The sequence below is a fragment of the Gopherus evgoodei genome, chromosome 20, assembly GCF_007399415.2.
Source record: "Gopherus evgoodei ecotype Sinaloan lineage chromosome 20, rGopEvg1_v1.p, whole genome shotgun sequence".
NCBI classification, from domain to species: domain Eukaryota; kingdom Metazoa; phylum Chordata; order Testudines; family Testudinidae; genus Gopherus; species Gopherus evgoodei.
Genome location: NC_044341.1, coordinates 1,280,506 through 1,293,645, shown reverse-complemented (window position 1 = coordinate 1,293,645; position 13,140 = coordinate 1,280,506). Strand labels below are relative to the sequence as shown.

Sequence of the window (13,140 nt, the reverse complement as noted above, 5' to 3'; positions counted from 1 at the left end):
GCCAGCAGCCAGCCATTTCCGGGAGCAGCGTGGCACCATGGCATGCATGCAGCCTGCCTGAGCCCTGCTGCGTTGGGGCCCCCCTAGCCCAGGGCCCTGGGCTGTAGCCCCTAAAGTCCCTGTGTTAATCCAACCCTGTCTGCAGCAGAGGAATGACTGTCCTGAGCAAAGGGCTTTTCTAAACCCAGCAAGCATCTGTTCTCTGTATTCTAGCAATGAAAACCCAGCTTGAGTGTCACAGATCTGCCTACATCTCTTCCCATCTATCTTCTGTGGCAAGGCACCTTCTCAGTCTCCCCAGCCTCTGCTGCTTTTAGCCCTGATGAGACAGGCTTGGGCAACATGATCCCGCTTGGGACACAGGGGAAGTCTGCTCCCCGTATCTCCACCAGTCCTGTTTAGAGTATTTTTCTCCCTTGTGGGAGAGACTACTGCCTCTCCTCCTGGTGAGGCTCACTGTTTTGCTGCTGCTGCTGCTGCTGCCCTCCTTCTCTTTCTCCTCTCCTTCCTCCCAAGGAAGGGTTTAAAAAGGTCTCAGGCAGCCCTAAGTTGGAATCAGCTGATCCTAATTAACCTCAGGTAGCTCCCCATCAGCTGATTCTAATTGCTGCCTTGGTACCCCTTTCTCAGCTGAACCTGATTGACCCGTATTTGCCTCCCAGTTGATAGGGAGGAGGGTTTTTAACCCTCCCTTGCAGCTGTCTGTCCTGAGTTTATCACACTTCCTAAGCACTTGTATGGTCCTCATCACTGCTGTAGTATCTGCGTGACCCTGAGTACCCAGCAGGCAGGGTGAAGGTGAGAGGTCAGGAGGGGAGAGGGGGGAGCATTGCCAAGTCCTCTCATGGGGGAAATCCACTGGCCAAGCTGTGTGTGAGCAATCACCTCCTCCCAGCAGAAAAAGCTACGGAAACACCAGCTAAGCAGTAAAAACCTCTCCGGCTCGCTCAGCCATCTTTGAAAAACTCCTAACAGCTCGTGAGAGCAAGTAGACAAATGAGAGGGTCTCCGGCTTCCTGGTGAAGGTGCCAGGAAATGGACTAGGACAGGACCATGGCCAGCACCTTTGGGAATGCTCTGGATCACACTCCTGCATATGAGGCCCAGTGGCTCCCGTATTCATCACTTGCTTCGAGAGGAGCAGTGAACATGACCTACCCCCCTTCTGTAAAGATGGGGAAAGTGACGGCCGCTGCAGGTGCTAACCTGACTGTTCCTGCCCGCGGGCCCTGGGGCTGAGTGCTGCAGAACTGCTCAGAAAACCTTGGGCTTTCCAGGAGAGCACTAAGTTAATCTAAGCCAATGAACTTCATTTTAGGGCTGTGCCACTGCCATGCTGGACAATACGCCACAGGCCGCAGAGTCAGCTGCACGCCTCGCTGGCCAGAGCGGCACTGCATGTAGCCAGGCAGCTCCCATTAGAGTCAGCAGAAAGCTGGGGGGTCACTGGGGCTGAGGGGAGCCAGTGTGGCATCCTAGCGCTGTCTACCAGGCTGAGCCATACCCTTCCAGTAACCCAACTGGGCAGCTCTGTTTGCTTAGCCCTTACAGGGACAGGGCACTGCTGGTTTCACTAATTACTTGTATTAAAAAACAGCTGCCTACAGACTCGTGCCCAGCCCTGCACGTGTGCCCAGCCCTCCCACCAGCTGCCGGGTGCAGTTCATAGAAACTGAGGGCAGTTAAAGCCAGTGGCTGTGGGATTGGCAATCAAGGGCTAAGACTGGAACCTTATTCATAGCGCAGGTGGGCGGGGGCAGGTTCAGAGGCTGCTCCCTGCAGGGGTCATTCACTGGATGTGGCGGGGGGGTGGGCTCTCCACACCTCTCCCTTCTACTCCTTTGGGATTCTTGCATCACAAAGTGCAAGTCCTAGACGCTCACAGGAAGGAACGGGGAGGAGGGAGTAAAGCAGCAAGTGCAGCTAGGCGTGGCCCGTACCTCTGAGGCTGGTGGAGATGTTCACTTCCGCGTACTGCGGCTTTGACGAGGCACTGAAATCAGAGACACCATTGACAGCTGCAACACGGATAGTGTAGTTAACATGTGGTAGCAAGTTCACCAGGGTAACGGTCCTGTCCACCAATCCCGTCTGCTGGGGCACAAAGCCAACGCTGCTGCCACACTGCTCGCACTGCCGCCGGAGAGCCGCCGAGCAGCGGTCACAAAGGAGGTTGTAGGTGACGTCGGTCCGGCCGCCCAGGTCAGCTGGTGCACTCCATTCCAGGACCAGCGTGGACTGCTGCAGGCTGTAGATGAGATTCCTTGGAGCAGACGGGGGACCTGCAAGCAGAAGAGTGAGTGTTTCACCGCGTGTGCACGGGTGCAACCTGCAGCAGCACCAGCGAGAGGCCGTCACAGTTATAACCACACTGGCACTGCCACTGGGATTCAGGGGAAGTTACAGAATGGCAGAGGAAAAGCTGGATCCAAGAAAGCCTGTTTCTAGGGCAGTCGTAATGCCATCCAGTAACACAAGGAGTCACGCAGCCTCAGCCCTGTGCAATGTGTGCTGCTGGTGCAGCATGGAGAGTGTCCACACTTTAAAGAAAGCTCTGAGCAAGGCAGAACGGGATTAAAGATCAGTCTCCCTGCAGTCTGGGTGTATGTCTACACTGCAGAAAAAGGCGGGTTCTTAACTCAGGTTAGTTAATCCGCATTAGCTAACTCAAACTGCTGTGTTTTCACTGCTAGGTTAGTCTGTCTTTTAACTTGCATTAGCAGCTTAAATGAATGCCTGTAGGGCACCATGGGGTTGAACTCAAGCTGCTAACTGGAGTGAAAAGCCAAGATGCCGTAACGTCACTATTTTAACCCAGATTAAGGACACAGTGCAGTGTCCTTGCAGTGCAGACAGACCCTTAGTGTCCGATACCTGCAGACACTTGACACATGCCAGCTCCTCACACTGCTCCAAGCTTGAGACTTGGCCTTGCTTGTTTCACACGGTGAAATAGCTTAGAGCCAAGCCATCTGGCTCCGCAGCGAGGCCAAGAATAAGACACATCTCACTCAGGCTGCTGTCAGTCACCTCACAAAAGCTACTGCTTATTATTATATAAGCAATTCTAAAGTGCCCATCACCATAGTATCTATTAATCAAATGTAATTAATGGATGCCATTTAATTAAAAACATGTGCCGTGCTAGACTGTGTCTATCCAAGCATGCCCTAGTTTTATTGGGGTAGCCGGCAATCCCTACTGGCATGTTCATAGCCTCAGATTTCAGGCCTTGTAACCTCTGGCTGTGAGCTCCCTGCGGTAGGGCCTGGCTTTTCCTGGCTGTTTGGAGAGCACCAAGCTCCTTGTGGGTGCTACTGAAATACCCAGAATAACTCCCGGTGATGCTAATGCCCTGGGACACAGCTACAGAGGCCAAGCAGCTCTGCCTGGGTGTTGGTGGCCTTGCCACCCGGGTGGGGGGCAGCTCCTTGGCCTGTCATAGTGGCAGCTCTGACTGGCTCCCTCCTTTCCCTTCTATTTCGCGAACTACGGATGTTGCTGGAGAGAGACATACGGGTGCAGGAGGCAGATGGCGGGTCTGATGGGGACCGGGAGTAGTTCTTCTGGCACGTGCAGAACGTGGAGGCTTCTCGATGTGTGAAGCTGTGTTCGGGACAGGGAGAGCAGAGAGGGAGTCGGGAGGACAGCTTATAAAATCCAGTAGGGCAAGCTGTGAAGAGATGGACAGACTGTTATGGCAAGCCGAGTTCTGGCAGCACAAGCAAACAGAGTTGTTGTTAGTGACCAGCCTTCTCCAAGTCCTGAGGCCCCCTTTGCTTTGGATCTCAGTGTTCAGAGACCTTTCCGCGGAGTCAAGGGTTGGGCAGTTGCCAGATTTTAGCTCCAGCAGGTTGGAGAGGCCTTAGGAGAGCAGGGGGGGCTCTCCCTGTGGACAAGGAGGAGGCAGGCGATGAATAATGCATGGCCCAGGAGGGACAGGGAAAGCTCCAGAGAGGACACAGACGCAGCAGCAGGATTTGGCCACAGTCTGAATGGGAGGGAGGTACTGAAAAAGGGAAGCACCAACAATGACAGAGCATTTACACTAAGGCCCCTTCACACTGGCAGAACCCTGTCGAGAGACTTAATGTAAATGAGGATCAAGCCACAAAGCTGCAAGCCTGGGCAAATAGGAGGAGTGTGGCTTTATCAACACAGGAGATGGATTGTGGGCAGTGAGGTGGTGTCAGTGATATAGTCATCGATACTGAATGATACGAATAGAAACTTACAAACTAATACACTTTTGGTTCCCATGTATCCTCTGTAAATTACCTTTGAGGTTCAACTAAACAAGTAATTAATTTCAATGGTGACCCTAAAAGCATTAGGGAAGAGAGAAGCCTGAAAACAAATGTGTGAGAGTCGTGGTGCAATCAGCCAGACAGACTTGGATAGATGCACTTTCCTGCATGGCTTATGGAGCAGGAGATCCAGCCAGGACCCCTTTGCCCCCTGTCTGTTGCCAATACGGGCTGCAATGAGGTTGACTCAGCTGGAATTCAAGCCGAACTTATGAGCAGAACATAACTTTCGGCACCACACTTTGCTTGCTTCTCCTTCCTCTCGTTTGTGAGGTGCTGCTGTTTGCTATGCCTGCATCAACCCTTCATCAGCTTCCTGAATATTTAAACTTAATCACTTCTAAACTTCCCAGCTGCACAGTTCCACAAAACACCCATATCTTATCGTTGTTAAGGAGTTCACCCCTGAGATTGTTTCTTTTACAAGAGATTAGTGCAGGGCACTTCGGTTCATTAATTTTTTACCGTGATATAATACTGGCAGCTACACTTGTGATCTTAGGACAAAGTACCAGAGATATAGGATCAGCTGTGGATGACATTTATTCACAGGACAGTGGAATGGGATTTATTCATAGGACAATGAAATGCTCAGGCAACACAAAGTGAAAGGTAGATTTTCATCTGTTGCAAAGTCTTTTTGGAATTCACATCACCCTGCAAGTCAAATCAAGGTGTGGCATGAAGCATTTTATTAATCCTTCCTCTTCCTTGAGAGCAAAGTTGATCTAACCATTCTCTGGTATTCGCTATGCTCCCTGGAGTCTGGCACATGTATGGACTGCTGCCTGGCAGAGTTGAGGTCTCCCATGCAAATGAGAGATTTTTTTTTAATGTTACATAACTAGCCTTCAGGAGTTGCCTCAAACCCACATTTGTTTTATGTCCTGATCCCTGCAATGTCCTGTCTCAGGCCTAGGTACATGTGCACCAAGGGAAGAGGAGAAGCATGCTCAGTAGCCACAGCCTTGCAGTGTCGAATCAGAGCACATGTTCATGAGACCTCCTCCAAGAGTGCTTTACCCGATACCAGCCAAGCAAACCAAGAGCATCAGGGGAAAGAAAGAATGGAGCAGGCTTTGCCAACGAGCTTCCCCAAAACGTGGCCAGTAACAAAAACAAAATGCTTTCACAGCTGTCCCTCTCAGCACGGGAAAGAATTCCAGCTCAGCGCTTTCCCAAGGCCAATGCGCCACGTTCCCAGAGGTCTGTAACTCAGGCAGAGTTGCCCACTCTTCTTTGTCACGCAGTAAGAGACATCTTCTCTTAAACTGCCAGCAGAAACTGAAACATTGCATAATGTCGGTATTGCAGGCACTGCTCTGAGCTGCTGCCTGTTCTCAGCTCTGTACAGCAGAGGAGCTTTGCTGTAGTGGGTATCGATAGCATCTTGTGCAGCTTTCAACCTTAAAACAAGGATTGTTTCCCTATTTGCAAAAGGCCAGTGAATCTGCTCTTGTCTCTGAAAACCCAGATTAAATAGGATTCTTGCACAATGTTACTGCCATGCAAAAAACTAACAACTGCCCGGCCGTTGTCAACACTACTTCTCTATGGGATGCAAGCCAAGCCTCCCAAGCCCAGTCAGGTCAGCTCTGAATTCTCGGAAGCAAAAATAGAGTGATTGGGAGAAATTGTCACTGAAGCAGCTGTTCTCTCCTTGTCGTCCTTCCTGGCACTCACCAGAATTCTGGGGAAGCTGCAGGATGATGCACTGAAATAGGAAACCAGGGTCTGCAGCCTGCAGTCGCCAACAACTGCCTCCCAGAGCTCCCAATTCATAAAAAAAACACAGGTCCTTAATCATGGTGAGGAAGCCAAAATAGGATTGGATCCTGCTCTTATTCTCTCAGCTAGGATCGATTTAAGAGTGCACAATACCATATATTTTTGGCAGTCTTTGTTTTAAGCAAACCTTGCAAAAAGCTCAAGCCCAGTGTTTTCCCCTCTACTGGATTTGTCCCTTCCTGTTTGTTCACTTCTTGCTGCAAGAGAGAGTGCTGCTCAATTTGCAAGGAGGCCACATTCCTGTGGGATTTGCCATGATGATGATGAAGAATTTCCTTGAATGTCCCCTTGTTGTGTTAGGGAGAACAAAATCCCCCAACCTCCTATCTTCTCCAGACCGTTCAATATGCCATGGACTTCTATCAAATCCCCTCGTCTCCTTTCTAAGGACAACAACCCCAAACTTTTCAATGTCTCTTTCTAAAAGAATTTTTCCAGGCCCCCTAATCATTTCTGGAATCCTTCTCCAATCTTCTCCCGCGCCCCAAATTCTGCACTATCCTTCCCGAAAGGGGGTGACCAATGATGCACAAGTATTTCACATGAGGACACACCATCAATTTACATAATGGCATCACCATTGTTATTGTCGTCTGCACCCCACTCCGGGCCTCCAGGTGCTTCCACAATATAAATGTTAAATAATGGTAATGACCCGATAATCTATGACCAAACTCGTGGTGCCAAGCATACCAAACTGCCTGCCTCCCTCCTAGTCCCTCACTGATGCCCATGCAAGCGACCACTCACATTCTTTCTTCTCTGCATTGACAGCAAGCACACTTGTTCCCATCTTGTTAAAACACCGTGCGTGCTCAAAATAGTAGCAAAACAAGCATCATTGATTTGTGCTGTAGGTTGGCAGATAGATAACCTGGCAGATGCACCCGTGGGAAGGTTCGCTTTTACATACACAGCTGCTACATTTCTGTGAAGGGAGGAGTGGAGATGGTTCTATCAAAGGAAGAAAGTGACATCAGCTTTCATGCCTGACCTTTTCTGGAAGGAAAGCAGGTGCTAGTGGGGATGCAGTGTTTAGACGCACACGGCAAAGCTGCTCAGATTGTGGTAGGACATCTGTGTCTTCCCCTGCCCAACAGAACTGCCGCATCCTCTCCATTTCACAGCACACGTTAGTAACTGAGAGCCTCAAACAATTAATTTATCCTCCATTTCCTTGTAAGGTAGGAAAGTATTAACCATGTTTTAAAGATAGGGAAATGGAGGTGCGGATCATGTGACTGGCTGATGTCACACAGGAAGAATGGCAGAAGCAGGAATTGAACTCAGGTCTCTGAAGTCCCACTCTAGTGTCTGTACAACCAGGCCCCTAGAGCAGAGACTGCTCTAGACCCACAGATGGGATTCCAGCTCTTCCATGCAAGTACAGTAGCATGAGATAGTGACTTAAACACAAGCAACGTGAAACCATTGTCAGTGCACACAAAGCTACACCGAATAATCCTTAGGCTGGGCAAGTGAAACTGCTCAGCAGTGGCACCTGTGGTAACTGGGGCACTGTGACCTGCAGAATGAGAACCACCCTCACCCCAGGTCTCCGGGGGAAGCAGACACACTCGAAGGTCAAGGGTCTGCACCGTGCCCCATCACGGCCTGGCTGAGTGATGGAGTCCAGTTGTTAATTAAGTGGTGGCAGAGGGATTTAATTTGATGCCAACATAGCATCTGAGATGGAAATTCTAGGAGTCCTGCAACCTAATGGCTAAGAGTGCCGTGCAGGACTCAGCTACTGTCAGTGTCTGCTCTCCTGCCCATGTTCCCATCTACGGCTCACCATCCTATCGGGGCAGATGTCAGCGTAGCGCAGCTCGTCTCAGCATGGAATTGCATCGACAATTCTCCACGAGAACAGGAGGACAGGCTGGGATAATGCTACTGGCATCTTATAACTCAGCCAAGAGATTAAAAAGATTCAATCTCGGCCACTCTCATTAAGGGGAAAATCTACAGCCAGCTTTCTGTAATCTTCAGTTTCTTCATCTTGCTGTAAGAAACATGGAGACACAGCTAGATTTAAATAAGTAGAAACCCGCCAGGGGCAAGTAATAGCAGGGGCTGTGATCCTGCTGCTGCAGTGGTTCTCAACTTGCTTACCATCAGGGGCTGCATATGTGGCCCATGATGTGTTGTGCAGGCCACATCCAATACTACCTGTATGGCCCTGAGGATGTCACATGGGCTGCAGCTTTGTGCTGACTGGGCCGCAGGTCGAGAACCACTGTGCTGTTGGGTTCACTGAGTTAAATTGTACACAAAGGTCCGTTGTGGAAGTAAATTTTATTTGCAGAGAGGGGTCCTGGTCAGAAATCCTCCCATTCTGCCCGGATTCCACAGCCGTTTCCTTGCTACAGCTGTCATATGTAAATGTTTGCAGCTTTATTACACTGGTAAAGTCAGAACCCTTCCCTGATAGGGCTTGGCTAGCTGCAGCGGAGCAGTATACCTCCCCTCCTCTCCCAGGCTTACGTTGGAGTATCTGTCTAGCTCTGCATAATGCAGAAGCAGCAGCTGCAAAGCGCTTTTTAAATTATGCAATGATATTTAATCAGACAAATGTGAGCATGAGCATGTTAAAACCCACTAAAACTGACCCAGCAAATCAGTAGAGACCAATGAAAATCATAATCCATTCTCTGTGGCCTTACCATTCATTCACCTGACTAACTGAAACATGCTTATTGTTTTGCAAAGAGGAGTGGGGCAGGGACTTGAGTAAATATGGCAGCTTAGCATACAATAAAGAGGATAAGCACAGAGGGAAGATTAAATACGAGGTTGAAGCCACTTCCTATTATGGATTTAGGAATGAAACCTAATGCTAATACTAAAACAAGGACACACTCCTCTATATGCTTCCTCTCTGCCCGACAGCAGTGGTACATGTCTGCTCCTCCACACCGCCCTTCAGAAGGGGTAGGCTGAGATTGTAGAGAAAAGGGACCTGTGAATGGAAATCAGCAATTGCTCCAGCAGGCAGCAGGGCTGGGAGAGGACTCCCCTTCTGGGTGAATTTCAGGACAAGCACTTTGAAGATCACAACTGTCTGCTGCCGGGGGGGGGGGGGGGGGGCTGGATTTCTTAGCCCACCTGCATGATATCTCTGCTTATAAAAACCAAGAGCTTCTCCTGTGGCTCATGCTAGTAGCTCTTTCCTTGAAACTGGGAGCGAAGCCTCTGGCCACTACCTCCTGCCCAGAATGCTGTGCTGCCTTGTATGTTGTCCAGTCAAAATCTGGAACTCCCCGTATTGAATGTGAGCTTCATCTTTCCAAGCCGCAGGACAAAGGAGGATGTTCTGAACATTTCCTCCATGGAGCCGTTTTCAGATGTAATCACACTGAGGTACTTTGTGAGGGGAGCTCCGTCTCCTTGCAAGGCACTTTAAAGCATTTGTAGAAGGCTAAATGGTTATGGATACTGCCAGGCTTCAGAACCTCAGAAAACAGCATCATGTAGCCAATCCAGCACTCGGACAGTAGAGACATTCTCTGTGGAAATGGAAAGCACCGAATTCATGGCAAGGTCAATCCAGAATAAGAAGTCAGTTATGTCAATCTCTCCCATCAGCAACAATGGCGAAACATGCTCTGCCCTCATCAAAAAATAACTGACCGTGCTGTGCAAACTCTCAGCACACACCCCAGTCTGGAGGGGGCAGCTTGCATTGCATGTGGCAGGAGCCACAAGATTCATGTCATGGAAGAGCCGTCAGCAGGAGGGATCTGACTGAAAGGAAGTTTAGCTACTTTAGCTCACAGGATGTCAAATTATTTGTGAAGTTCCAAATTTCAGTGCAAATGCCAGCCTTCTGCACCCCCCAAGAAGCTGTCAGAGCAGGAGTTGGGGTATCCCGCTGCCACTGCATTAGCAGGGCTCCAGCACAGGACAGAAACCCCCCCAGATTTGGAAGTACGCATTCTCAGAAGTTGCATTCAGCTTCGCCGAGCATTCAGAGAACGGCCTTTAAACAAACTGACCACTGCCAACTCACCTCCCTGCTAGATTTGCATCCAACTCTGCTGTGACATCACAAGCACCGGTGGGAGGGGCAGACAGGCAGGGACTCGGAGCTCTGATTTGCTGCAGTTACTGAGAACCCAGCTTGAGTTTCAGATTATTAAAGTGGCAAAAAGTTACTTGGTTTAGAGAAATGGGGAGCAGGGAGTGCAAAGCCCCAGGGTGACTGTAGGTGACTTAGACTGCAGGGACTGCTTGCGTACAGGCTTCTTAAGCATTCATGTGGTGGGAAGCCTGGAAACACCCCCATCTGAGTGGTGAACACAAGAGCAGACCAGTGTTCCATCTAGTGCCTCTCTCCCGCAACCACCTCACCCCTTCTCAGTCTCTCCACTGGCTCCCCTTTCTCATGCAACCAAAAATCCATCTTACTGGCCTCACTTTTACACCACTGCTCTTGCTCCTTCCTCTTTACCTCCCCTTGTCGCTTAGCAAGACATCTTCTTTGGGCCACCGCCCCGAGCCCTTCATCCGCCTGTTTGTCAGCTTCTCAACAAGTGGCACTGGACCGTCTGTGCCTTTGAGCGCTTCACATGGAATGCTAACCCTGAACCAATGCAGAAAGCCACGTTCCTCTTCAAGACCCTTTCTCTGCAAAGATACCTACAAGAGATTTTCCAAACTTTATTACCCCCTGTTATTTCCCCTGTTCTAGCTCCTCCACAAACAAGGCAGAGCAGCAGGAGACACCCCAGGGCCATATAAAAATGTTTTTCCACAAAGTCAAGCAGCAGCCCACACTGAAGAGAGAGTATCATTGTGGGACACATACACACATTTCTCTGCAAAATGCAACTCACTGGTCTCTCACAAACACCATTTTTCTGGCTTTGGGGCCTGATCTGCATGTGGGAATCCCACTGAAGTTTCCATTCACAAGTTATTCACAGGACAGGACAGCAGGGGTTACCCCTGTAACCCGAGCCTGGCCTGAAAGTGGCCAGATCCTGCTTTCTGGCCCTGGGGCAGGGAAAGTTATGCCAGAGCTAGATCACTGAGGGTATGGCTACACTTGCAGCTGTACAGCGCTAGGAGTTACAGCTGTCTTCGTACAGCTGTGCAGGGAAAGCGCTGCAATGTGGCCACACTGACAGCTACCAGCGCTGCAGTGTGGCCACATTTGCAGCGTTGTTGGGAGTGGCTGAGCAGGCATTCTGGGATACCTCCGAATACTTCTGGAGGCCAATTACAGTGCTTTTGGTGGCCACACTGGCGGAGCAGCACTGCATCACCAGCGCTGCAATCATTACACCCCAGGCAGAGCAGGAGTACAGCCAGCGCTGCTGCCAGGGAGATGCAGCGCTATATGTGCCTTGCAAGTGTGGACGGTGAATAAGTTGCAGCGCTGTAAACCCACCACCAGCGCTGCAACTCTCCAGTGTAGCCAAGCCCTCAGTCCCTTAGGGTCATGAACAGAAAAACCCTCAAATCCAACTCACTTTTTCTAGCCAAAGCTAAGGATGCCTGTTGCATCACATGGCAGTGACATATTCATAGAAGGTAGAAAGCTGCCCACTGATGTGCAGCGGTTCAGATCCAAGGGTAAAGCTTTACAGCTCAAATGCCCTAACAGAAGCTGAATTTGTAATTAAACACATTTTCTTCTATTCTTTCTTCTCTCCCTTTTTTGCTCTTGTGTGAGGCTCAGATACATTACATCTAGAGGGTTTGTTTAGCTGTAAGTGTAGGAGGAAACAGATTGTTTTTCCTAATCATGTTTCCATAACAGCCTGAGGACACTGTCCCAATCCTCAGACCAGTAAACAATTTCTGGAGCAGTTGCTACACTGGCTTTTCACCTTCTACTTGAGCTCCTATGATAAATCTATCTCACGCTTGGGATTTTCCCACATTCACTGTGGCTGCGCAGCCAAATTTTGGTCATGAGTTTGTTTCTTCTAGATAGCTGTTTTTGCAAAATCAGACTCCCCCTTTCTGGAATTCTTCACTTCCCTTAACAATGGCTCTTCTGATGCTCAATACGGTCGCCTTTACCTTTGTTTTGTTATATACCTCTTCAGCATTTAATTTCTGAACTTTTTGACAGATCTGTATTTTTCTCATTGTCTCAACTTACTTTGTTCACCCACAAACCCCACAGCCATCTCTAAAGCAGAGAGGCAAAAACCCTGAAGGACACAGTATGCATTAGCACTATTGAACTGGTTCGTGTTCTTTAATTCATAGCTCTAGCGGAAGTGTTGTATGCTTGCCAGCACGAATCAATAACGCCTGCGGTGTCTCCCCCAAACGCCTACCTGATTTATAATTAACACTACAGCTCAGTAGTCTTCTAAAATCAATTCCTTTCATTTTTTTGTGAGAAACTGTATTTGTCAAAGTTTGTACACTTTTAATGTGTGTTGATTTCCTGTGCTGAGATGTTTGATAGCATGCATTCATGAAAAGGCCATAAAGGAGAGATGACAGGACAAAGCGCACCAAAACTAGTGATTCAGACCAGTATGTTTATGGACTGTTATTGGACACGTCCTCACGAGTTAAACCTGGAAGCTTCAATCCCCTCACATCCTCCCAGTCACAGAGCCAGCAGCCCAGCCTCCTTCAAACAGGTCCCTGGTGTGGAGCCAGAGGAGCTATTTAGCTGGAGAGAGAATGCAAACCAATCTGGATTAACCTGGTCTAACCACTCCAAGTGCCACACACATCATCAAACACCCCATTACTGCATTCGGCAGTGGGGGTTACAGGTTCATTCTGAGGCTTGTTGCTAATCTGTTCTCAGTGGAACATGGATGACCATTTGGTGGTGGGTGTTTCTTGCAGGGAAAACACTGAAGGGCAGGGGCAAATGAGGAGTAGGTTGTGGTACATTTTAGGTTCCCCTCAACCTCTGCTCAGAAACTAGCCCCTTCAACTCTCTGCTCATTTAACAGGGCTCAACCAAAGCTCTAGGTATTACACACAAATTAACACACCACAGGGTAGATCCCGAGAGACTGTAGAAAGACCCCTTTGAAGCACACCAGCCCACAACATTGCAGGA

General features: G+C 49.3%; 1 protein-coding gene across 3 annotated transcripts in view; it reads right to left on the bottom strand.

The window, feature by feature from the left end:
• EPHA10 (EPH receptor A10) overlaps positions 1–13,140 on the bottom strand; it is an 89,872-nt gene that overhangs the window by 49,630 nt on the left and 27,102 nt on the right. For 2 of the 3 annotated variants that reach the window (XM_030538943.1, XM_030538944.1), the window contains exons 3-4: positions 3,518–3,673; positions 1,941–2,282 (exon numbers count right to left, since the gene is read on the bottom strand). In XM_030538943.1, coding sequence (XP_030394803.1) covers positions 1,941–2,282; positions 3,518–3,673 — 498 coding nt within the window. The remainder of the gene's footprint in view (positions 1–1,940; positions 2,283–3,517; positions 3,674–13,140) is intronic. The other variant, XM_030538942.1, reaches the window with a different exon arrangement.